The sequence below is a fragment of the Eleutherodactylus coqui genome, chromosome 13, assembly GCF_035609145.1.
Source record: "Eleutherodactylus coqui strain aEleCoq1 chromosome 13, aEleCoq1.hap1, whole genome shotgun sequence".
Taxonomy (NCBI): domain Eukaryota; kingdom Metazoa; phylum Chordata; class Amphibia; order Anura; family Eleutherodactylidae; genus Eleutherodactylus; species Eleutherodactylus coqui.
In genome coordinates this window covers 19,722,582-19,749,258 of record NC_089849.1, presented here as the reverse complement: position 1 = coordinate 19,749,258, position 26,677 = coordinate 19,722,582, and the positions used below count along the sequence as shown (strand labels likewise).

Here is a 26,677-nt window from a genome sequence, read left to right as displayed (position 1 = left end):
ACATGTTTGGTATTGTTGCATCCGTAGCGACTAGAGATGAGCGAGCGTACTCGGAAAAGCACTACTCGCTCGAGTAATTTGCTTTATCCGAGTATCGCTGTGCTCGTCCCTGAAGATTCGGGTGCCGGCACGCAGCGGGGAGCTGCAGGGGAGAGCGGGGAGGAACGGAGGGGAGATCTTTCTCTCCCTCTCTCCCGCCCGCTCTCCCCTGCTCCCCGCTGCGACTCACCTGTCAGCCGCAGCGGCACCCGAATCTTCAGGGACGAGCACAGCGATACTCGGATAAAGCACATTACTCGAGCGAGTAGTGCTTATCCGAGTATGCTCGCTCATCTCTAGTAGTGACCTTTACAATAAACTGAATGCCCTTTCTATGCTGCACAGCAAAAGCTATAAAAAAAGCAGAACAACTGAGCCAAAATGCTGTTTTCTGTTCATTTCGCCCCCACAAAAAAAAGCATTAAACGTGATTTAAAAAGCTGTATGTAAGGGCTTATTCACACGAGCGTGTATCGGCCATCCGATATACGTTTCCATCTGAGAAGTCCCCCCTTCCCTCCTGCTCTCTGTCTCTCTGCTCCCCTCTGAGCGGTTTGCAATAATAGTGGGCGGGACTGGGGCAGAGCTAAACTTTCGCCCCTTGTACATAGCCAGCAATGGGAGTGGGTGGGACAAAGCGGACTCCTCCCCATCCCCGCCCCTTCTCATTGCAAACGCTGTACTGGAGGAGAGAGCCGGTGAAGTGAAGGGGGGGGGGGAACTGCTTCGGTGGAAGCGCATATTGGCCGGCCGCGAAAACCTGACCGATATACGCTTGTGTAAATAAGCCCAAAATGGTACTACTAAAAACTATAGCTAATCATGCAAAAAGCAAACTCTCGCAGAGCTCCGTGCATGCAAAAATAAGAGTTTTTATTGTTCAAAAGTGGAAAAATCTGAAAAAAATATACATGTATATATGTCATTGTGGTGTAGTGATTGACGCAGAAAAAAAATTCTGTCATTTAGGGTGCATTCAGACGATATACGGCGTCTCTCTCTGCAGGGGGAGGAGGCTGGAAAAGCCGGGAGCAGTGCTCTGAGCTCCCACCCCCTCTCCACCCCTCGCCACCCCCCTGCACTATTTTCAATGAGGAGAGGCAGGATGGGGGCGGAGCTAATTCTCGGAGCTTAGCCCCGCTCCTGTCCCGCCTCCTCTCATTGCAAATAGTGCAGACGGGCGGAGAGGGGGTAGAGAGGAGGCAGCCTCCTCCCCCTGCAGAGACAGACGCCGTATATCGGCCGGCGTAAATATCCGGCCGATATACGGTCGTCTGAATGCATACGAGTGACGCAAAAGAAAATAAAAGAAAAAAAGTAGAAAAAAATGGCAGAGTCGGTGTGTTTTTCTCTGTGTCCTCCAAAAAAATGAATAAAAGGGTACTTGTGGGCTCTCAGTCACCACTGCTTTAATAGTCCCATTTGACGCTATCTTGCAGGCTGTTGGCGCGTTTAATATATTTATGTTTTGGAGAAATAAAAATGAGTTTAAGAAATAAATAAATAGTGGTTTTTAACGTATAAGTATTTGTGAAATGAAGTCAAAAAATGGTGACAGATAACCCACAAGCAGCAATAAAAGTACATTATATACCCAAACAACCAATAACAGCCGCAGCTTGTGAGGAGCAGGTCCTCAGACGGCCGACAGAAAAACAAAGAACTTATGGGCTTTTGAAAAGTGGAGACAAAAATTCCCCCAAAAAGTCGCCGCACCCTTATGTCCAAAATAGGCTGCGTCACTAAGGGGTTAAGCTGTATTCTTCTCACTGGAACGGCAGGAATCTCCGGGTATTCAGCGCCGCCGCGTCCAGACGGCAAGTTTTCAAAAACAATTAAAGAAAAAAGCCGTCCCAACAAGTTTTGGCAAGGCAGGAGTTAAAGGGCCATTACCCTAGATGGGAGCTGTCCTCCTACCGCCGGGAAGGTGTGTCAGGTTGTCGCTGAGCAGGTATCACCCACCTCTTGTTGTCTGAGGGGGACCCTGATGTAGGTGGGACGAAGGAGGGTGCACAAGCTGGTCTGACGAGTGTCTATGAGGAGCTCCGGCGTCCAGGAACTCCCAGTCATCCCAACAAGGTGCTGCAAGGAACACTGACATGAGGACTCTGTACCCACTGCTGGTCCTGCTGCTGCTGGTGGTGAGTAACTCAATGCCCCCCTTATGGGTACTGGATCAGCTGTGGGGAAGCTACATCTCCCTGGGGGCTGTAGGGTCTCCTCCGCCGGACCGCCACACGAACATAGGCGATCCATGTAGATTGGGAGTCTTGGGTTTATGTAATGGGAAGAGTTAGCTTCGGTCGCATCAGTTTTAGTGTCTTTACCGGAACGATGCGGATTTGTCGGGAATCGTCAGTATTTTGTATCAGTAATGGAAGCCAAAACCAGCAGTGGAGCTCGAAGAGAAGTGGAATCGCTGCGCAAATTCTGTAGCGTTTACGGTATAAGGTGAGCGAATGAGGACTGAAAAATCTTCAGATATCGCAGATTTTTTTTTCTGCCGCAGAAAGCATGAAATTTCAAAAAACAGGACAGTTTGTAGATCTGTAGCCCGTCTGTTGTGGAAACTGCGCAAATCTGCTGCCGATTTTCTTCATAGAGATCAATGGGAAACATAAAATCTGCACCAAAATTTGTAGTTTTGTTGCGGATTTTGAAGCATTTCTGTTGCGGAAGCGCACTGAATCTGCTTAAGAATCTGCGATTTGGGTTTTTTTAAAATAAAGTTTGTGAGTGAGCGCAGTGCAGGAACGATCAGATCCCAAAAACACACTGCGCAGCAGAACAATCGCACATAAAACGCAGGGACATATGTGGACTGCATAACAAAAACCGCAGCAAATTCCACAAAGATCATTACCTCCATTGTGCCGCAGGAATTGCGCAGCTCAGCCGCCCTGTGGGAAGGCAGCATTAGGGCTTAAACGCACAATTGTGTTTGCGGAGCTTTTTGTGGCCGTGAAAATAAAGAAGTAACTAAACTAGCGTGATTCTCGTGCAACAAAAATATAAGACGCCCCATCTTTCGGCTTTTGTTTTTCCCGCACGCAATAGTGCGGAGTTTAAACAATTAAAAAAAAAGACTTTTTACTGGTTCACGCGCAAATCTGCTCTGTTGTGGTGAGAGTATTCGCAAACAAGCTCGTGTGTTTAACCCTTAGAAGAAGAGCTTATTCACACGGGCGTATGCAATTACAGTCCATGAGAAATGCACCGTTTTCACTGCAGATGTCGTATCGCGTGCATTTTTTTTTTGTTTTTTTTACATCGTATTGCATCCGTATTTACTGCATTTTTCACACACGCAAAAAAAAAAAAAAAACACTAAATTGCTCTCACATTTTCCCACCATCTCCTGGCAACATATGCGAAAAACCCGGTGGATACGCATGTGACTTTGTACTTGCATGATCCCATAGACTTTAATGGGTGATTTCCGTCTGTAAATACGGACAAAAATAAGATCCGCTGCAATATTTTTTATGGAAACAATAGATTAGCGGGGGAAAAAAACGCTGAAGGTACCAGCGCAAATCAATGGTGTCGCGTGTAGTCCGCATTAAAGAATACGGATGCAATACGGGCAGAAAATACGCCTGAGTGAAGCGGCGCGAACAGCATAATGGGAAGATTTTCTCTTTTTCCGAGCTTTGCACTGGCTCAGGCTGACGGATCCTGCCGTGTGGAGGAGGACTGATGTGGTTCAGCTGAGAAGCCGAATGATCAGACGTTACATTCGTATCTTCATGAAAAATATCTAATTTACGGCCTGTTTAAAGGGGTCGTCACATGACTACAACCCCTGATCAAGGCCGGCCCCCTAGCCGTCAGCACGAGTATCGCCGGAGCGGCTTGGGGGCTACTGGCATCTGACACCAGACTGCCATCTGCGTGGATGATGCACACCGACAGGCATTGGTTTATATGCGTCTGTCTCCATGTGACAGTTTATCTTGCAGCGACGCTCCGAGATACAAATGTGGCAGCATTATTTCCTATGGGCTAGCTGACGGTTGCATCGCTCACATGTACGGGCGAGGACCAACAACCCTGCGATTATCAAGTGCAGTGACATCCCGGCCCCGGCTAGTCCAGCCCCAATGACCGGCCTAAAGAATCACTCAGATCGCTGGATTTTCCCATCTAATGTGGATTCACTCTAAAACTGATCCACGGAAAACTTGTCACGAAACTTTATGCTCCGGGGTCACGGGGAGAATTTCCATACAGGGAGGCTTCAATCATAAGAAGGCCGGAGGCTCCAATAAAGGGGACGTTCAGCTTATTTATAAAAAATGTTGCACCTGTATGCAGACTGCAGGTCACCACTTGGCCACTAGGGACTCACTTTAACCAAATGTTATGTTCCTTATTTCCTTCCTCAGCGTGTGCTGCCATGGGACGTTTGTAAGGTCCTTATTTATGATGGTTACATTTGTCTAGTGCTCCTATAGAAGTCTACGGGGCCTCCACTATTCCACTACAGATAGATAGAAAACCTTATACATGCAAAAATGTGCCTCTTCCATTAGTAGAAGACACACCTTAGAAGGAAACACAATGCAGGCAAAACCTTATGGTAAATAATAAGCTTAAGACGCACATGTCATAAGTTCAATGTTTAAGTAAGGGGAGGGGTCGACTAACGCATTTTTAACTTGGCTTATACTATTGTGAGCAGTGGATTCGGCCGCTCATACAGCTCCGCTTGTACTTGTGTGTCAGTCAACAGATTTCAATTTGGCAAGGGCTCGGCGTGTGCTCACCTCAGAGCGCCATTACATCAGAGCTGTCTCGCATCTTGTTGTCCTTAAAGGGCTTTCCTGTATAAAAATGTACCTCCATCCACAGAATTAGGCCTAAGGGAGCTGGAAATGTCTGATCGCTGGGGTATGCCTACTGGGACCCCTCGTGATCCTGAAACCAGCGCACTCAAATGTCCCAAATGAATGGAGCGGTCGTGCACATGCTCAACTACCACTTCATTCACTTCTATGGGACCCGCAGAGATAGAAGCCCTTGGCAATCTCTCTCCGTCCCATAGATAGCAGCGAATGGAGCATTGGTCATGAATGTGCAACGCTGCTGTGTTTATATAGGGCATTAAGGCACGCCGCAGTCACAGGTACGTAAAAACACTCGCCACACTGTAGCATATCTGCGCATGAACAAGGTTTGAAGAGGTATATAACCTGTGTTGTGTCTGCGCATAGTACTGTATTTTTTTGCGCATGCAAGGCCAGTTCACGCGCGAACGTTACGCACAATTTCCGTGGATTTCATGTCTATTTAATTAAGTCAAGATGTGTCCTCTTCCCCGCATGTTGCACAGTATTTCATCCTTCTTCTTGCGGATTTTCGCACCTCATCTAGACTTCTATGGGACTTTTGCTGTACAAAGCCAAGGAAAATAGAGCAGGCACTACTTTTTCCCGTGCGCGCAAAACACACTTATAAGAACGAATCCAATGAGTTCTATTCTCCGTGTTTAGCATGCACAGATATTGTGTGTGCAAATACCTGCAAAAACACGGTCGTGTGAAGAAGCCCTCATTCCCAGGATTGCTTTGGGTCTCAGCTATTGGACCCCCAGTGATCAGACCTTTATCACCTTTCCTGTGAATAGGGAGTAAATATCTTTAATGGGAAACCCTTTAAAAGGAACACTCCAGTAAAACCACGATTGACATCTCATATGTATTTTGCACTCATTTCCATGTAGTGCAGCCTCTTGTCTGATACTTATCAGGCACTATCTGATCTTGATATTTAGATTTCTTCCTGCTTTCTCTTCCTCATAGCATCACATGACCAGCTAGAGCCAGCATCATCTCTGCCTGCTTGGAGGACAGTATAATTCATAATCCTCTATATTCATCTAAATAGGCTGAAGGCCATAAGTGAAAATGTAGTATTTGGAATAAACTTTGTTCAGCTTTTATTACTTAGACATTTGTTAGGAGGAAGTATAACCAATATGACTGTCATTATGGCTCTTACCAATTGGCTTCGTTATGCGCCGATACATCCCTTCTCTGATATCCTGTTTCCCCGAAAATAAGCCCTATCCTGATTTTTTGGGGGGAGGCTTAAAATATAAGCCCTACTTAAAAAATAAGCCCTATCTGCTTTACATTTTAAAAAAAGCAATACATTACATAAAAGGCTCAGTCCAACCACACAAGCTGCAATTATACTTGACGAGTCCTTGTCTTTCTAGTACCATCCAGAAATACGTGCTTGTCGGCGCAAGAAGAACCGGTTCCCTCTGGAGTAAGAGGATGAGTCCGGTCGTATACCTCAAATATCAAGAAGTCTACGAGGATTAAAAGGGTCACGTGATGCATAATGCAGGATAATCTGCTGCCCGAGGCACTAATGATCTACTACAGAAGAATGTCCATTAAGGCCAAGCTCCACCCCAAAGCCCATTACTGAGGCTCAGCCACTGCTGCATTAGCTGCCTGTAATTTCTAGCATTGGTGATAGGGGTATTATGGCAACATGCAGGGAATGTTTGTTGGACTTGTACTTCTACTCAGCAGCCAATCTGAGCATACAGAGCTGCAGTGTAAAGCATGAGGGATAGCTAGGGCAACAACCTAAGGGCTTATGTCCACGGGCGTACGCGTAAAACGCGTACGGAGCCCTCTCGCTCTGCCAGCAGAGACCACATACTGGCCAGGTATGCATTACCTGATGTCACGGACATTCACATTATGCCTTTTTTTTAAATTCCCTCTCTCTGTTCAGAGTGGGGATGTGTTTCGAAATGCTGCCTTCTCGCAATGCCTGGTTAGAGGCAGCATTTTGATACGGAGCCCCATGGAAGAGCTCCGTAACATACGCAGAGAAATAGTGCGTACTGCGACTTATTTCTCTCCCGTATATAAATGCCGTATCGACACGCTGGAAGAATTAAAGTCCATTGACTTTCATTGCCTCCGTTCATCGCGTATCACGCGTGTGTCTCAAACATAGTAAAAACTCACACGGTTCCACCAATGCACTTTTTGGTGCAGTTTTTATTACAACCAAACTGCTCCGGGTAATGGTGCCTAAGCCTTTCATAAATTTGCGTGAATGCATGTGTGAGGGCGGCTTTAAAATAGAGCGACTCCTACAAAGCTATAAATGAGTGCAGAATTTTGGACCTATTTAGATTAAAGGGCCACTCCAGTGAAAACACATATTTCCAGCCCTGCCCCATCACTTGATTGCCTGCCACACTCTGCAGGCCTCATTTGTGTATTGCCTTCATTTCCCTGCAGTGCAGCTCCCTGTCTGGTGCTTATCAGTCGCCATCTTGAGGCTGAGATTTTTCACTTTCATTTTCACATCAATCCCATGATGCATCAGGCATCATTATGGGAGGCTATACCACTTGTGTTTGCAAGGGGGACAGTTTAATTATCATTACCTTCTACATTCACCTAAATAAGCTTCAGAGCATAAATATACAGTCGGGAGGATGAGCTATGATCTCCTCTATTATATCTGTGTGACGGGAGCTATGTAATCATCAGCAATAACTGTGATAGAAGTGTCTATGCACCCCTGTAAGCAGTTTCTGTAGTAGATCCATGTAACTACATCACACAAACTGAGAAACTCTAGTTTCCGACATCACAACCCCAAGTAGATCTGAGCTGCTCAGAATTGAGATCACATGACTATCAGAGAAGAAAGAGGCCAGGAGTTACAGGTGGAAAGCAATAACCATCCAAGGTAACACCAGCCCACTTATATATACTGGGCGGACATTCCCTTTAAGACCCATTTACATGAAGAAATGATTGTGCATATCTGAATGATTACGACTTGGTGTTCCTAATGCTAATAGGAAAGCAATAAAAATAGGTAAAAAGTCATCTTGTGTGCTCTGTAGTCGGTCCGCACATTTTGGGCTTATTTACACAAGAGTATATCAGCCGGCGTTGCCATGGCCAGCCAATATACGCTACCATCTGATGCATTGGACTCCAATGCATCAGAGCACACAGGCGTATTCCTGTGGCCTAAAAGCATCCAGCTTGGCGCTTTTATACGGGGCAGGATGAATAGTCCTGGAACTATCTTCTTAGCGTGACTATGGCCGCTGCCATAGACTTCTATGGGAGCCAATGACAGCGGCCAGAGAAGGGAGGTGGAAGGGATTTCAGCAGCATGACTGCAAAACTCCCTCCCCCTTCTCCTCTCTGCCACTTGCCGCTGTTTGTAATGGGAGGCGTCAGGGGTGGAGCTTAGCTCCGCCGGCTGCCTCCCATTGCTGGCTGCAGGGAAGGGGCAGGAGCTTAGCTCCGCCCCCTCCCATTGCAAACAGCCAGCGGGGAGGAGAGAGGAAGTGAGCTGGGAAAAGGGAGACAGCTTAGCAGAGCTAAGCTGCCTACCCCCTCCCGACGGCATATACGTTGGGCTCATGCATCACATGGTAGCGTATATCGCCTGGCCGTGAAAACGCCGGCTGATATACGCTCGTGTGAATAAGCCTGTAGTAGGTGGAAACCACAAATATCAGTATTCAGTCAGTTTTTACAGGTGAAGGCAGACAGAACTCTGATCCCGGCCATTTAACAACATCTGAGAAGCTGCCGGTGTTCACTGAGAGCAATGGACACCCAATGATAATTGTTTTTATATAGCGCCAACATATTTCACAGTGCTGAATCATTGATACTAATGGGGCTGGGTGATAATATGTGCCGACCCCTGTTTGTTCCATATTATGATCCCATATAGGCAGGGCTCTCGGGTTGAGATCTGGGGATTTAGAGGCTGAGTCATCACTTTGAACTAGAAAGATGTCTCCAGCTTCAAAGTATAGAAATACAAAATGTATTGGGTTATGTTGTTTTCTATCTTTGTCATCACTTTGAACTCTTTGTCATGTTCCTCATCTGTTCCTGGACACTTTTTGCAGTGCGGCTGGGAGCATTATCCTGCTCATAGAGGGCACTGCCACTGGGGAATCCCGCTGCCATGGAGCGGCTACTTGTCTGTACAGGGTTAGGTAGGTGGCACATGTCACATCCATGCCAGAACCCACGTACCCAGCAGAACATTGCCCATCACAATGCCTCTGCCCATTTATCTTCTTCCCCAAGTGCATACCGGTGACATCTCTTCTCTAGGTAAGGGACGCACCCGGGTGGCCGCATGATGTAAAATATGATTCACCAGACCAGGCCACCTTCCTCCATGGTCCATGTTCCAGTTCTGATCAACACATACACATTGTAGGCTATGGACACATTGGAGGTTTTGGTTATGGACAGGAGTCAATATGACCAGTATGACCGGTATGTGACTATGTTCCCCCATATACAGCGAGCTGCAATGTGTCATTCTATGATAGCCGGCAGGAACTTTATCAGTAACTTGCACTACAGTAGCTCTTCTGTAGGAACTTGACCAGCAGCCTTCACTCCCCATAAACATCACCAGTTCACTGGTTGTGACCACTTCTTGGTAGGTACTAACTAGAGATGAGCGAACACCAAAATGTTCGGGTGTTCGTTATTCAGAACGAACTTCCCGTGATGCTCGAGGGTTCGTTTCGAACAACGAACCCCATTGAAGTCAATGGGCGACCAGAACATTTTTGTATTTCGCCGATGCTCGCTAAGGTTTTCATGTGTGAAAATCTGGGCAATTCAAGAAAGTGATGGGAATGACACAGTGACGGATAGGGCAGGCGAGGGGCTACATGTTGGGCTGCATCTCAAGTTCACAGGTCCCACTATTAAGCCACAATACCGGCAAGAGTGGGCCCCCCCCCCCCCAACAACTTTTACTTCTGAAAAGCCCTCATTAGCATGGCATACCTTTGCTAAGCACCACACTACCTCCAACAAAGCACAATCACTGCCTGCATGACACTCCGCTGACACTTCTCCTGGGTTACATGCTGCCCAACCGCCCCCCCTCCCCCCACAGCGCACACCAAAGTGTCCCTGGGCAGCCTTCAGCTGCCCTCATGCCACACCACGCTCATGTCTATTTAGAATTGCGTCTGCCATGACGAGGGACCGCAGGCACACACTGCAGAGGTTGGCACGGCTAGGCAGCGACCCTCTTTAAAAGTGGCGGAGCGATAGCCCACAATGCTGTACAGAAGCAATGAGAAATAGAATCCTGTGCCACCGCCATCAGGAGCTGCACACGTGGGCATAGCAATGGGGAACCTATGTGCCACACACTATTCATTCTGTCAAGGTGTCTGCATGCCCCAGTCAGACCGGGCTTTTTAATTCATAGACACAGGCAGGTACAACTCCCTATTGTGAAGTCCCTGTCGACCCACAGCATGGGTGGCTCCCTGGAACCCACCGGCGGTACACAGAAATATCCCATTGCATTGCCCAACACAGCTGAGGTAGTAATGTCGTGCTTAATGCAGGTGGGCTTCGGCCCACACTGCATGCCCCAGTCTGACTGGGGTTCTTTATAAGTGTACAGATGTAGTAAAAAGTCCGTGTGCACCTACAGCATGGGTGGGTGCCAGGAAGCCACCGGCGGTACATAGAAATATCCCATTGCATTGCCCAACACAGCTGAGGTAGTAATGTTGTGCTTAACCCTTTCCAATCCAATTTGTATATGGTTTTACTAGGGGGCTTACTCTTTTTCTGCTGTTATACAACGGCGCTATATGCTGGCTAAAGCCAGTACTGCATGAGCTGACACGTAGGATAGGCTCCGACAGCAGAGAGGCTGGCAATATACAGTAAGAGAACCCCGACGGACGTCTACCAACAACGGAGCTGTACAGCCTTAAACCCTAATGTCTTCACAGGTCACACAGTGGACTGGAAAGGGTTAATGCAGGTGGGTTTCGGCCCACACTGCATGCCCCAGTCAGACTGGGGTTCCTTACAAGTGGACACATGTAGGTTAAACTCCCTGTGGACCCACTGCCTGGGTGGGTGCCAGGAAGCCACCGGCGGTACATAGAAATATCCCATTGCATTGCCCAACACAGCTGAGGTAGTAATGTCGTGCGTAATACAGGTGGGCTTCGGCCCACACTGCATGCCCCAGTCAGACTGGGGTTCTTTACAAGTGGACACATGTAGGTTAAACTCCCTGTGGACCCACTGCCTGGGTGGGTGCCAGGAAGCCACCGGCGGTACATAGAAATATCCCATTGCATTGCCCAACACAGCTGAGGTAGTAATGTCGTGCGTAATACAGGTGGGCTTCGGCCCACACTGCATGGCCCAGTCAGACGGGTTCTTTAGAAGTGTACAGATGTATTAAAAACTCCGTGTGCCCCTACAGCATGGGTGGCTCCCTGGAACCCACCGGCGGTACACAAAAATATCCCATTGCATTGCCCAACACAGCTGAGGTAACGTCAACTGTAATGCAGGTGGGCTAAAAATTAATTTGATTACACTGTAGGCGAGGGCCCACAAAAATTGCTGTATCAACAGTACTAATGTACATCCCAAAAATTGGCCATGGCCAGCCAAGAGGGCAGGTGAAACCCATTAATCGCTTTGGTTAATGTGGCTTAAGTGGTAACTAGGCCTGGAGGCAGCCCAGTGTAACGAAAAATTGGTTCAAGTTAAAGTTCCAATGCTTTTAAGCGCATTGAAACTTATAAAAATTGTTCTGAAAAATTATTTGACTGAGCCTTGTGGCCCTAAGAAAAATTGCCCGTTCAGCGTGATTACGTGAGGTTTCAGGAGGAGGAGCAGGAGGAGGAGGAGGAGGAATATTAGACACAGATTGATGAAGCAGAAATGTCCCCGTTTTGGATGGTGAGAGAGAACGTAGCTTCCATCCGCGGGTGCAGCCTACGTATTGCTTACGTATCGCTGCTGTCTGCTGGTGGAGAACAGAAGTCTGGGGAAATCCAGGCTTTGTTCATCTTGATGAGTGTTAGCCTGTCGGCACTGTCGGTTGACAGGCGGGTACGCTTATCTGTGATGATTCCCCCAGCCGCACTAAACACCCTCTCCGACAAGACGCTAGCCGCAGGACAAGCAAGCACCTCCAGGGCATACAGCGCTAGTTCAGGCCACATGTCCAGCTTCGACACCCAGTAGTTGTAGGGGGCAGAGGCGTCACCAAGGATGGCCGTGCGATCCGCTACGTACTCCCTCACCATCCTTTTACAGTGCTCCCGCCGACTCAGCCGTGACTGGGGAGCGGTGACACAGTCTTGGTGGGGAGCCATAAAGCTGGCCAGGCCCTTAAAGACTGTTGCACTACCTGGGATGTACATGCTGCTCGATCTACGCACATCCCCTGCTACCTTGCCCTCGGTACTGCGCCTTCTGCCACTAGCGCTGTCGGCTGGGAATTTTACCATCAGCTTGTCCGCAAGGGTCCTGTGGTATAGCAACACTCTCGAACCCCTTTCCTCTTCGGGAATCAGAGTGGGCAGGTTCTCCTTATACCGTGGATCGAGCAGTGTGTACACCCAGTAATCCGTCGTGGCCAGAATGCGTGCAACGCGAGGGTCACGAGAAAGGCATCCTAACATGAAGTCAGCCATGTGTGCCAGGGTACCTGTACGCAACACATGGCTGTCTTCACTAGGAAGATCACTATCAGGATCCTCCTCCTCCTCCTCCTCCTCAGGCCATACACGCTGAAAGGATGACAGGCAATCAGCCGGTGTACCGTCAGCAGCGGCCCAAGCTGTCTCTTCCCCCTCCTCCTCATCCTCCTCATGCTCCTCCTCCTCCTCCTGTACGCGCTGAGAAATAGACAGGAGGGTGCCCTGACTATCCAGCGGCATACTGTCTTCCCCCGCCCCCGTTTCCGAGCGCAAAGCAGCTGCCTTTATGGTTTGCAGGGAATTTCTCAAGATGCATAGCAGAGGAATGGTGACGTTAATGATTGTAGCATCGCCGCTCACCACCTGGGTAGACTCCTCAAAATTACCAAGGACATGGCAGATGTCTGCCAACCAGGCCCACTCTTCTGAAAGGAATTGAGGAGGCTGACTCCCACTGCGCCGCCCATGTTGGAGTTGGTATTCGACTATAGCTCTACGTTGTTCATAGAGCCTGGCCAACATGTGGAGCGTAGAGTTCCACCGTGTGGGCACGTCGCACAGCAGTCGGTGCACTGGCAGCTTAAAGTGATGTTGCAGGGTGCGCAGGGTGGCAGCGTCCGTGTGGGACTTGCGGAAATGTGCGCAGAGCCGGCGCGCCTTTACGAGCAGGTCTGACAAGCGTGGGTAGCTTTTCAGAAAGCGCTGAACCACCAAATTAAAGACATGGGCCAGGCATGGCACGTGCGTGAGGCTGCCGAGCTGCAGAGCCGCCACCAGGTTACGGCCGTTGTCACACACGACCATGCCCGGTTAGAGGCTCAGCGGCGCAAGCCAGCAGTCGGTCTGCTGTGTCAGACCCTGCAGCAGTTCGTGGGCCGTGTGCCTCTTATCTCCTAAGCTGAGTAGTTTCAGCACGGCCTGCTGACGCTTGCCCACCGCTGTGCTGCCACACCGCGCGACACCGACTGCTGGCGACATGCTGCTGCTAACACATCTTGATTGCGAGACAGAGGAGGAGGAGGAGGAGGAGGGTGCTTTAGTGGAGGAAGCATACACCTCCGCAGATACCAGCACCGAGCTGGGGCCCGCAATTCTGGGGGTGGGTAGGACGTGAGCGGTCCCAGGCTCTGACTCTGTCCCAGCCTCCACTAAATTCACCCAATGTGCCGTCAGGGAGATGTAGTGGCCCTGCCCGCCTGTGCTTGTCCACGTGTCCGTAGTTAAGTGGACCGTGGCAGTAACCGCGTTGGTGAGGGCGCGCACAATGTTGCGGGAGACGTGGTCGTGCAGGGCTGCGACGGCACATCGGGAAAAGTAGTGGCGACTGGGAACTGAGTAGCGCGGGGCCGCCGCCTCCATGATACTTTTGAAGGACTCAGTTTCCACAACCCTATACGGCAGCATCTCAAGGCTGATGAATTTTGCTATGCGGACGGTTAACGTTTGAGCGTGCGGGTGCGTGGCGGCGTACTTGCGCTTGCGCTCGAACACTTGCGCAAGCGACGGCTGAACGGTGCGCTGAACTACACTGCTGGATGGGGCCGAGGACAGCGGAGATGAGGGTGTGGGTGCAGGCCATGAGGCGGTAGTGCCTGTGTCCTGAGAGGGGGGTTGCATCTCAGTGGCAGGTTGGGGCACAGGGGGAGAGGCAGGGGTGCAAACCGGAGGCGGTGAACGGCCTTCGTCCCACCTTGCGGGGTGCTTGGCCATCATATGTCTGCGCATGGTGGTGGTGGTGAGGCTGTTGGTGTTGGCTCCCCGGCTGAGCTTTGCGCGACAAAGGTTGCACACCACTGTTCGTCGGTCGTCAGGCGTCTCTGTGAAAAACTGCCAGACCTTAGAGCACCTCGGCCTCCGCAGGGTGGCATGGCGCGAGGGGGCGCTTTGGGAAACACTTGGTGGATTATTCGGTCTGGCCCTGCCTCTACCCCTGGCCACTGCACTGCCTCTTGCAACCTGCCCTGCTGATGCCCTTGACTCCCCCTCTGAAGACCTGTCCTCCTGAGTAAGCGTTGCACACCAGGTGGGGTCAGTCACCTCATCGTCCTGCTGCTCTTCCTCCGAATCCTCTGTGCGCTGCTCCCTGGGACTTACTGCCCTTACTACTACCTCACTGCAAGACAACTGTGTCTGATCGTCATCGTCCTCCTCACCCACAGAAAGTTGTTGAGACAGTTGGCGGAAGTCCCCAGCCTCTTCCCCCGGACCCCGGGAACTTTCGAATGGTTGGGCATCAGTGACGATAAACTCCTCTGGTGGGAGAGGAACCGCTGCTGCCCAATCTAAGCAGGGGCCCGAGAACAGTTCCTGGGAGTGTTCCCGCTCCTGAGCAGGTGTCATTGTAGTGGAGTGAGGAGGCTGGGAGGAAGGAGGAGCAGCAGACAGAGGATTCGGATTGGCAGCAGTGGACGGCGCAGAACTGCGGGTAGACGATAGGTTGCTCGAAGCACTTTCTGCCATCCAGGACAGGACCTGCTCACACTGCTCATTTTCTAATAACCGTCTCCCGCGTGGACCCATTAATTGGGCGATGAATGTGGGGACGCCAGAAACGTGCCTCTCTCCTAATCGCGCAGCAGTCGGCTGCGACACACCGGGATCAGGAGCTCGGGCTGTGCCCACACCCTGACTTGGCCCTCCGCGTCCTCGGCCGCGTCCACGTCCTCTAGGCCTACCCCTACCCCTCAGCATGCTGTATTACCAGTGATTTGATTTCACAGGCAGGAAATAAATTGGCGCAAGACTGCAGGCCAAATATAATTTTTGCCCTTTTTGGAAAACGAAAGGCCCCACTGCCTCTAGTGAATGAATTATCTAAGTTTAATAACTGTGCTGTGTCCCTGCTTATGTGTCACAGAACGTGAGGGTAGCAGAGTTATTATAACTCTTGGAGAGCAGGTATTTTTTTCCCAATTAAGGAAAGCAAATGGCGAAGCCAGCAGTAAAGCGTAGCTGGGTGCGTCTGATTTAGCAATGTTGTTCAAGCAGCTCACACGTCTCCACCGCCCTTAGGACGGACAGAGGCTGGACAAATAGATTTGTTTTCAGTTTTTTTCCACCAAAAGGCAGCACTGCGTATATTCAATGAACATGAGAAGTTTAATAACTGTGCTGTGTCCCTGCTTATGTGTCACAGAACGTGAGGGTAGCAGAGTTATTATAACTCTTGGAGAGCAGGTATTTTTTTCCCAATTAAGGAAAGCAAATGGCGAAGCCAGCAGTAAAGCGTAGCTGGGTGCGTCTGATTTAGCAATGTTGTTCAAGCAGCTCACACGTGTCCACCGCCCGTAAGGACGGACAGAGGCTGGACAAATAGATTTGTTTTCAGTTTTTTTCCACCAAAAGGCAGCACTGCGTATATTCTATGAATAATAACTGTGTTGTGGCCCTGCCTATACAATTCTTTCCCTGCAGTATCAATGGAGGGTGGAATGCTCTGCAGAGGCGATTTTGAGAAGCAAAAAAAAATGCAGCACAGCTAACAGCAGCCTGGACAGTACTGCACACGGATAAATATGGCCCTAGAAAGGACCGTTGAGGTTCTTGAAGGCTACACTCACTCCTAACACTCTCCCTGCCTATGCAGCACTTCTGTCCCTAATGCCAGGTGCAACGGTCTGCAGAGGCGATTTTGAGAAAAAAAAATTTGCCACTGCTAACAGCAGCCAACACACAGCTATCAGTGGCCCTAATAAGGACCTTTGGGGGGTCTTGAAGCCTACACTAACTACCAATTCTTTCCCTACAGCAGCTCCGGTACAAACAGCACTGTCCCTCATCTAACTCACACCGCATCTGAGGCGAACCGCGGGAGGGGCCGACTTTTATGTTCGGGTGACACCTGATCTCCCCAGCCACTCACAGCAGGGGGGTGGTATAGGGCTTGAACGTCACAGGGGGAAGTTGTAATGCCTTCCCTGTCTTTCAATTGGCCAGAAAAGCGCGCTAACGTCTCAGGGAAGGAAGTGAAAGTAACCAGAACACCGCATGGTGTTCGTTACGAATAACGAACATCCCGAACACCCTAATATCCGGACGAATATCAAGCTCGGACGAACGCGTTCGCTCATCTCTAGTACTAACCAATGCATACCAAGAATACCCCACAAGACTATTCTGATTGTTACACTTGACCATTTATCCAGCTTCCAACACTTCCATCACATCAGCTTCAAGAATGGACTGTTCACTAGTGGCCATAGATAGAGTGGATATACGAAGTAGACACCCCCTGTTAAAGTGCTGTGTTCCAACTAAGATGAATCATATCAGATGTATTTCCACCTTCCGTTTGTCTCGTTATCTGTTCAATGCCATTAGAAAAGCAAACTGAAATCACTTAGGGTGAAAACAGGAAAAAAAAACTAAAATGATGTGGTTGCATAAATATACACACCCTCATACTAATATTTATTGATGCACCCTTTGACTTTATGACAGCATTCAGTCTTTTTGGGTTGTTGTCTATCAGCGGGGCACATCTTGACTTGGCAATCTTTTCCCACTCTTCCTTGCAGAAGCACCCCAAATCTCTCAGTTTGTGAGAACATCTCGTATGTGTAGCGCCCTCATCAGGTCACCCTCAGATCTTCAATAGGATTCAGGTCAGGGCTCTGGCTGGGCCAATCCAAAACGTTGATCTTCTTCTGGTGAAGCCATTCTCTTGGCGATTTGGCGGTCTGCTTTGGATCGTTGTTGTGCTGAAAGGGGAAATTCCTTTTCCTCTTTTTAGCCGAGGCCTGAAGGTTTTGTTTCACAATGGACCCATCAGACAGAACACGTTCTCCTCAGACATCTGGCAGACTTGATGGAGGTTTTGACAGAACATGGTCTAGCTTGGATGTTCTTCCTTGTTAAAAAAGGCTTCTGTCTTGCCCCACTCCCCCACAGCCTAGACTGATAAGGAATACGGGAGATGGTTGTCACATGACTACACAACCAGTACTTGCCAGAAACTCCTGCAGCTCCTTTAATGTTGCTTTGGCTTCTTGGCAGTCTCCAGGGCCAATTGTCTTCTGGTCTTTTCATAATTTTTGAGGGACGTCCAGTTCTTGGTGATGTCACTGTTGTACCAAATGTAACCCCCTTTTTGCTGACATCTTCACCGTGCCCCATGGTACATGTAATGCCTTGGAGATGTTTTGGTCGTCTTCTCCTGACTGACACCTTCCAACAATCAGGCTCCTTTCATGTCTTGTAAGATCTTTATGGACCAACTAAGGAAGTGTCAGGAAAATCCTGGAAGAGCTGAACTTGATCTGAAGGAATCAGAATCCCTGTAAGTAATGGCAGCGGAGTGCGGACTGCTATTTATCAGGAGCTGAAATGTGATTGGCTAATGCTGAACACAACCAGATCCCCAAATATAGGAGGGTGTGAATACTTATGCAATCACATTATTTTAGTTTTGTTATTTTTATTTTTCCACCCTAAAAGGTTTCCGTTTATTTCCCAATGGCATTACCCAGATAACGGGTCACATGAAGGGGGAAATGAATCTGAAACAAAAACCCGGCATTTTAACAAGGGTGTGCAGACTTTTTATATCCGCTGTAGATATGAGACGAAGAGAGCTGTCCCTGTATATCCCCATCTATTACCAGAGTCCTGTGTATTTTCTATGCAGGTAACCTTTCACTTTGGTGTTACTATGAGTTGATCAGCACATTCCCGGCTGTCGCCTGGTTGACAGTGATGTCGCTGCTTTGCCTGCCCTTAGGATATAAGCACAGCTCGAATAATCCTTGGTATGTGCAATGTGGGACAGCCAGCCGGTGGTCACAGTCCTCAAACAGCTAATAATCTGAATACTCTGCAAACTGTGGCTCTCCAGGTGTTTCAGGAACCACCATTGTCAGGCATGCTGGGAGTTGTAGTTTTGCAGTTGCTGGAGAGCCGCTGGTTGGAGATCACTGTGTGATGTGATAACACTATTATTATTTAGTATCTGAAGTTTAGGGAATGAAGGATTCGACAGGAATGAGAGAAGGGATATATAGACAGGAGCGTGGAAGCCATGTGATAAACAGATCCAGTCGTGAGGAGATGACACCTTGCCATGGAGTCTGGTTACAGGTATGCGATTACCTGCCAGGAATAATAAACTGAAGTACAGATTGTGTGCGCCGCACTCCTGACCAAAGTAACTGATGTGGTGGGAAAACCGCTGTATCTACTGTACATGCTGAAATACAGGGGTGGATCTGCGGAGAGCTTCAGATAGTGATGCGGGCAAGATGGTCGTGTTGGGTGGGCATAGATACAGTGTTCTAGTTCATCCCAAGGATACTCGATGGGATAAGGTCTGGACTTTGGTTGCAGACTTTCTACTCCTCAACACTGTGTGCTGTATGACATGGTGCTTTCTCGTGTTGGTAGAGATACAGAGCTGTACTAAAGTATTGCCACAGGGTGGGTGATGCCACATTGTCCAGAATGTCTCTGTACCCATTGGCATTGAGGATGGACTTCACTATAACCAATGGCCCTAATGCTTCCCAGCAGAAACACCCAACACCATAACAGAACCTCCTCCAAACTTCACTGTTGGGACAATGCAGTCATGTAGAAGCTGCTCTCCAGGCGACCATCACACCCAAGTGCCGTCATCCGATGGAAAGATGGTGTACGGTGATACATCTGTCTGCAACACTTTCTTCCACTCGTTTACAGTCCAAGAACGACGCTCCAATCCCCATTGCAGGCGCCGCTGTGCAGTCTCTGCTGTGATGTTGTGGACAGCCGCTTGTCCATGGTAACCCTTCGCATGCCGTTCCTTATGGAAGCATCTGATGCTAATGGATGTTCCAATGGCCTGTGAGACCTCCTGAGCGAGGGCAGACGATGTGCGTGATGTGTTCACAGCTCATACAAGGCTTTGTTGTCCACATTCTTTCAGTTTACGGGGTCTCCCTGAACATGGCTGCACCGCACACAAAAGATGGCTTCCATCTCCCAATAACATGGCCAACAGTGGACTCTGGAAGACCCAAAAGCACTGCGATGTCCCGTACTGATTGATTGGTGACATCCCACCACCAGACCCGTTGTCAGCTCTACACCTGGTGACATCCCACCACCAGACCCTGTTGTCAGCTCTACACCTGGTGACATTCCCCCACCAGACCCTGTTGTCAGCTCTACACCTGGTGACATTCCCCCACCAGACCCTGTTGTCAGCTGTACACCTGGTGACATCCCACCACCAGACCCTGTTGTCAGCTCTACAGCTGGTGACATCCCACCACCAGACCTCGTTGTCAGCTGTACACCTGGTGACATCCCACCACCAGACCCTGTTGTCAGCTCTACAGCTGGTGACATCCCACCACCAGACCTCGTTGTCAGCTCTACACCTGGTGACATCCCCCCACCAGACTCCGTTGTCAGCTGTACACCTGGTGACATCACACCACCAGAATCCATTGTCAGCTCTACACCTGGTGACATCCCACCACCAGACCCCATTTTCAGCTCTACACCTGGTGACATCACACCACCAGACCCCATTGCCAGCTGTACACCTGGTGACATCCCACCACCAGACCCCATTTTCAGCTCTATACCTGGTGTCATCCCACCACCAAACCCTGTTGTCAGCTCTACACCTGGTGACATCCCCCCACCAAACCCCATTGTTAGCTCTACACCTGGTGACATCACACCACCAGACCCCGTTGTCAGCTCTACCCCTGATGACATCCCACCACCAGACCCCATGGTCAGCTCTACACCAGGTGACATCCCATCACCAGACCCCATGGTCAGCTCTACACTAAGTGACATCCCCTCACTAAACCCCGTTGTCAGCTCTACACCTGGAGGAATCTGGTGGCTTCTGTATTGGGATCTCCTGTGCGATCCTCTCCTGTATACCTAATGCTCACACACCACCGGACCGCACAGGACTGGTGGGGGGCCAATACTTTTGTAAGCTATGTATACAACAATAATGAATTAGCTCTTCCCATGTGGACAGGTCAGTAGTGCAGATCATTTTTCAGCCTCTGTTCCCGTAATTCAATGAGTTCAGTGCTAATATTCTGTATGTATTGGGAACCGTTTTTAGGGACTATTCCTCATTATTCCTAGATGCGTTTCTCTAGTTTTGACCCTGTATCGTTTGCAGATGAGTTTACAATCTCTCTGCTGTTTACTGATCTTTACCCTCCTGTTGGATTTATAGGTAAAGTGATGGATTTCATGGTTTATAAAGTCAAGTTGATGAAATGTTTATGTGACGGTGAATGTGGGGTTTTGGCACTGGTCTCTTCTGTATTCAGTTGTAGTCTACATGTTTGTGCTGGACCCTGTTTGGTTTTGCCCATCCATATGTAAATATTGGCACTCAAGTCGGCTTTAGTCTCAGAAACGGTTATTATGTTGCAGTGCTGTAGCTTCTCGTTTATTGACATGGGCAGAGTTCCACAGTTACCTTTCTTGTTAGACAATGTATTAAATCATCCATATATTAACTTGTATCATATTTCTTCTGCAACCCTACCTCAACCCGGCATGATGGCCACAGTGTTACCATTAGGAGACATTCTCTTCCTGCAGAATCCTCTCCTGACTTCTAAGTTTGATGTTGGGCAATTGCTATGTAACTGTTCCCACAGCTGATCCATTAAGGTGGGTCAGCTGACCACACTGTTCAGGCTAGCCTCGCTTTGGAGAGGAGTGTCTTATTGGCTAGCTTCACTTTAAATATTTCTAGTAATACATTGCAGTGTGATGGCAGTAGCAACATGAGTTTATACCTTATTCCGTGTTTAGTTTTTCTACCTTATTCTAGTCTAATTTGTTCTTGTCAGTTTGGTCTGGTTCCTTTCGTTTAGTCCAGTCTTGTTTCCTAGCCTATGGTTTATCTATTCATGCCTTGTTTGTATGTACCTAGCCTCGCTTCATTATTCGGCTTTCTTGTTTGGCTTTTATCCTAGTGCCTTCTTGTTTTCAGAGACAGTATTTCAGTTAGGTTCACCAGTATCGATGAGTGAGGGCTACTTAGGGACAGTGGTGTCTGATGTTAGGGTCAGGGTCTAGGAGACACATAAGAGAAAACTAACATTGCCTCAATACCAAAACTGTAACGGCTAGCCACCCACAATGTGCCACTTATATAGCAAGGAGGCTTTGATCCCTCTAAGACACTGAGGCCTAAGAGCAATTGCTAACTCCGCATGCACTATAGTTATAATGAGAGCTGATGGCACCATAGCACTAGAAGGGATACCAGTTTAAGGTCGACCTGTACTTTCAGGTGACTTTCTAGAATCTACTACATCACTCGCTATGAGCTGCAGCAGCATCGGTATGAGTTTATTTGCTTCTATTTCCCTCTTTCCCCTCTCCTTTCCATAGGTCTTTATGGGTAGCATAGGACATCACACCTGCCCCACTTTCTGTCATTTGTCCCTGTCACAAGAGAGGATCTGGTGGGCAGCACTTTACAAAGACTTTTTCAGCACAAAATCATCATATTAGGTAAAGTGATTTGTGCTTTTGCTACCACATTGGTTATTACATAAGGACAAGTTTGTTCAAAGTGCTGTGACTATTTAAAGGGTAACTCCCCCTCAAATACATTACTTGGTGTTTTTGTTTTACTGTAGATAGTTTTCTTTATTATTTACCTTGGCATCCGTCAGAGTCTAGTTGTGCCCTCATGACATCCCCTGTGCTCGCTGAACTACTCTTTGTCACAGGAGTGAGAGAAGTGGTCACGGTCCCGCCCCTCGTACAGGATAACTAACTAGTGATTGGTTGCTCAGTATAGGCAGCTTTGTAGCAGGGGCCAGGACTAACAACCTAACTCTCTCTCATGGAGCTATCTTCTGGGATAACTGTAGATATAGGCCGGCTTCACATGGGCATAGGTGTATTTATGTGCGCATTGATGCTGCGTATTTGTACGATGTGCGTTGTTTTTTTTCCGCATGTGTGCGTATTTTATAGTATTTTTCCACACGCAAAAAAACACGGAAGCATGCTCCCATTGATTTCAATGGGCAATTGTATATGTGACAGTTTTATGTGCAGTATGCATGAAAATAGGACATGCAGTGATATTTTTCGTGAAACCAAAATGAGCACCCATAAAATGCACATATGGCCGAGCCCCTTGAAATCAATGGGTTCTATTCACTGCGTATTGCGTATGCAAATTGTGCACACGTACTGTAATACACAGTGCAAATGCGTTTGCGTGAATAAGTGCATAGAGTCCTTTTAGAGTCCTGTTAACTTTGCCAGTTTAGAAGTTGCAAATCTAGATATTGTGAGGGATTATTGTTGGCCGATGTGTAAAAGGATTTATTTGCACGTTTGACACCAGATTTTCTTGCAGGAATGTAATTACATTATTTTAAAAATTTTCACTTTGGAAATTCTTTTGGTTTTAAAAAAATGGTACCGTTTTGTGTATGCAACACCTATACAGAGCTATGTGTCTCCATACTTACAGACTGTAAACAACCCCGTAGTCCTTCAGCTATATGTTCATTTCTTATATCTGCTCCCACTTCTACTTGTTGTAACTTATCAAGAAGAGGGGGCAGAGGAAATGAATTACATATGACGGCTAGGTCAGACTACACCGGGTTTGTTGTAGTCTGTTTCCATAGAGACACACAGGTCAGAATAGGGTGATTATTATTTAATCAAACTTTTTTTTTCAGTTAGATCATTTTTATTGAAGTTGTAATTTTGCATACAATTACCCCTCAGGCCTTCCTCACACAGGCATTTGCAGAAACACAGCGTTTTTCAACGCTGCGTTACTACAGATTCAGCCCGGTTTCAGCATGCCAGCATTATGGCTGCGTTTTCAGCACAGTCAAGGATGCTGAAAAAAATCAGTACTCACCTAGCAGGTGCTGTCAGGGTCCCGGCCGCTGATCTCTGGCGCTGCTCCAGGCTTCCCCTTCACTGACAGATCATCTATTACTGTAAGCGAGGGTTTAGAACCCCGCCTCCGGTAATAGATTGCTGCGATTGGCTGAATTGGCTGAGTGACAGCCTTCTCAGCCAACCACAGCCAGCACTGGATGCACCAATCACAGCCATTCAATGAATGTCATTGAATGGCTGTGATTGGTGAGTCCAGTGCTGGCTGTGATTGGCTGAGATGGCTGTCATTCAGCCGATTCAGCCAATTAGAGCAATCTCTTGCTAGGAGGTGGGGAATTCAATCTCCCTCAGTAGCAATAGATGCTTTGCCGGCTTGACAAGTGCCATTAGCCGGCCCAAATCTCCAAAAACACCGACAAAGACCCCGGCTGCACCTGCAAGGTGAGTATTCTTTTTTTTGCAGATAGTGTAGCTAGGGATGCCTTTTTTTTGCGCTGCCAAAAACGTGATACCAAGTTGTATCACATTTTCAGCAGCGCGGAAACCGCTGCCCATTCATTTCAATGGGCGATGCAGGGCAAAAACGGCCAAAAACAGAACATGCATCATTGTTGAAGCACAGTGTTAGAAACGCTGCACATAGACGCTTGTGTGAGCAGCCACAATGAAATGAATGGCAGCGTTGTACAGCATGTAGTGCTGCGCTGAAAAAGCAGTGAGGGAGCCTTAATTACTACAGATTCATACATGCATAAACATAATATACACAACACATTCCATCACTTCATTACCACCCAACAATACAATTAATCATACGGTAGTTGTATTAAGCAGATCGTAATCTCCCCAACAACAATAAAAAATATTTAGACACATACATAAAAAAGAGAAAAAAACCTCCCTCTTCCCACCTTCTCACCCCTCTCCCTCCTCCCCAAATCCCATCAGCTTCTCTACGATGACCCAATACAACCAGCAGTCCATGTGAACGATCCATTATATATATCAGACCATCCTCGCGTGAATTCCGCAGTAGCGAGGTTCTATCAAAGCTAATGGCTCTCTGCCTGAAAAAAATCGCGGCATGTTCTATCTTACTGCGGATTTACGCCGCAGGAGGGCTCCATTGGTATCAAGGAATGGAGACCGCGGAAAAACGCCATCACTCGCTGACACTTTTTTGTTTTGAATCGCAGTACTCCTGCAGGGTAAATCCGCGGGCGTTCTCCGCATCACTCGTGGGCATGAGCCCTTTATTGGGAACTGCTGTAAAGAGTAAGGCTGCCTGTCCACGGGCGTTGCGGTATCGCGCATCGGATCTCCACCGCGGGAGCCGCCGCCCGGGAGCAGGAGCCGGCAGACGGATCTCCGCTGTCAGCCTTTCTGACAGATAGGCTGATCGCGGCAAATCGCAGCATGCTGTGATTTGCCGGCCGTGAGCGGAGAATCTCAATGATTTTCCGCTCGTGGACAGGGGAAAGTGCTTTCCATAGCAAAGCAATTGAGAGCTTTCACTGCGTTCCCTGCGGTCGCATTATCGCCACGGGGAACACAATGAAAACCCGCCCGTGGACAGGCAGCCTAAAAAAGCATCTGTCTATACAAATAAGATATTACCCCTTCGTAGCTCCAGAACACCCAAGGAAAGAGTGTTGGACTGTAAATACTAATACAGACCGGCCGCAGCAACAAACGCCTGCTGTAACTGAAGGAGCTGGAAAATAACTGTGGGGAACATCATAAAGCTCTCTAAATTGGTCAAAACCATAAAAAAGACCCCCAGAATGTACCTGTTTCAAAGAGATTATCTCTCTTTTCTCCCATGATGAAAATCCCTAAAAAGCCTAAAACCTAAAAAACTGTAGTAGTTTAGGGTTCCTGCAGAGGAGGGGGGGGGGGGGGGGGATATAGTAAATCCTTCTAGTTGTAAAATCTGTTTAAACTTATTCCATAACTTAATCATTGACTGATATAATCTCATTTTTCCTCCTTTTATCCCTCTCTCACATATTGTTATGGGGGCTACAATGTGTCATGTTAGAAACTAATAATCAAACTTTACATGTATCGGAGCAATGAAAAATGGGGAAAGTTGCCAAAATCTACACAGCCAATAGGGGGCTTGTCCCATGAAATCAAGTTAACCCCTAATGATAAGGGATATATTGTTAGTCAGTCGGGTCTGCCCACTGGGACATCCCACCCCTCCTTACGGATCCCAAGTACTAAAGTCCACAGTGTCCTGCAATGGTGGTCGCACATGCCAACGGCCGCAGCACTCATTTCAGTAGAGCTGCTGGTGATAACCAAGCTCAGTCACTTGGCTGTTTCCGACAGTCCCCTTAAAGTGCATAGACTCATGCGTGTTCATGGGACAACCCCTTTAATGGTAGCATGAGGCTATTTTTGTACTTTGTATATTTTAGGATTCCTTTCTGCTGTGTCTAAAGTTGTATAGATTTACCCCTCCAAGGCACCGGAGTGTAGATGGAAGAGCGTTGCCATACTTGTGCAGTGCTAGTCCCAGGCATCTTTCCAGTGTTCTTCACTGATGTGGATTGCGGTAGCTCTGCATTCCCATCCTAGCCCAACCCCACTTCATACATAAACATATATCTAGGGAAGTCATCGTATTTCTGCTGATTTATAACTGAAGTCCAATTTCCAAGAAAGGTGGGACCAGCGAGGGTTACACCCAATAATTATCTATATGTTTATGTTTCAATTGGCGTCACTACCCATCCAATATTAGATGCTGGATATGAGTATAATGTAGGGTTGTTTCGTGTAATGCTGTGGAGAGTATTCCAAGAATGGTGTGATTGTGAAAAGATATCCAGCGGAAGTTGTCAACTAAAGGGGTCAGAGGAGGATGTCAGGAATCATTCTGACCAACAGGAGCTGCACAGTCAAGCATCATTATTAAGAGGTGGAACTCCAGCAGGCCAAAGGGGCACAAAAATGGTATCAGTGAGCAGTTGAAAAACATCACCTGGTCAGATGGATACAGATTTCTGTTGCCCCGTGCTGATGGGAGGTCAGAATTTGGCACAAGCAGCATGAATCGATGACCCCTTTCTGTCAGCTGGTCAGAACATGTCAGCACCTACATCTAATTTGCGTCAATCACAAGAAGCTTCCTGTCCGCAGGGGCCGATATAACTGCAGAATGGTTTCATCACCTATTAGATTCTACGTCACGATGACTTGCTGCAGCTCTGAAGATCAAAGGAGTCCAACGCGCTCCTAGATGGGGGTCTAATAAAGTGGCCATTC

At 48.2% G+C, this 26,677-nt stretch overlaps 1 protein-coding gene across 2 annotated transcripts in view; it reads left to right on the top strand.

Moving 5' to 3' along the window:
- The first annotated feature begins 1,895 nt into the window (after positions 1 to 1,895).
- CDH26 (cadherin 26) overlaps positions 1,896 to 26,677 on the top strand; it is a 72,416-nt gene continuing 47,634 nt past the window's right edge. Inside the window, exon 1 of one of the 2 annotated variants that reach the window (XM_066587685.1) lies at positions 1,896 to 2,180. In XM_066587685.1, the coding sequence (XP_066443782.1) occupies positions 2,139 to 2,180 (42 nt within the window). In that variant the 5' untranslated portion in view covers positions 1,896 to 2,138. The remainder of the gene's footprint in view (positions 2,181 to 26,677) is intronic. The other variant, XM_066587686.1, reaches the window with a different exon arrangement.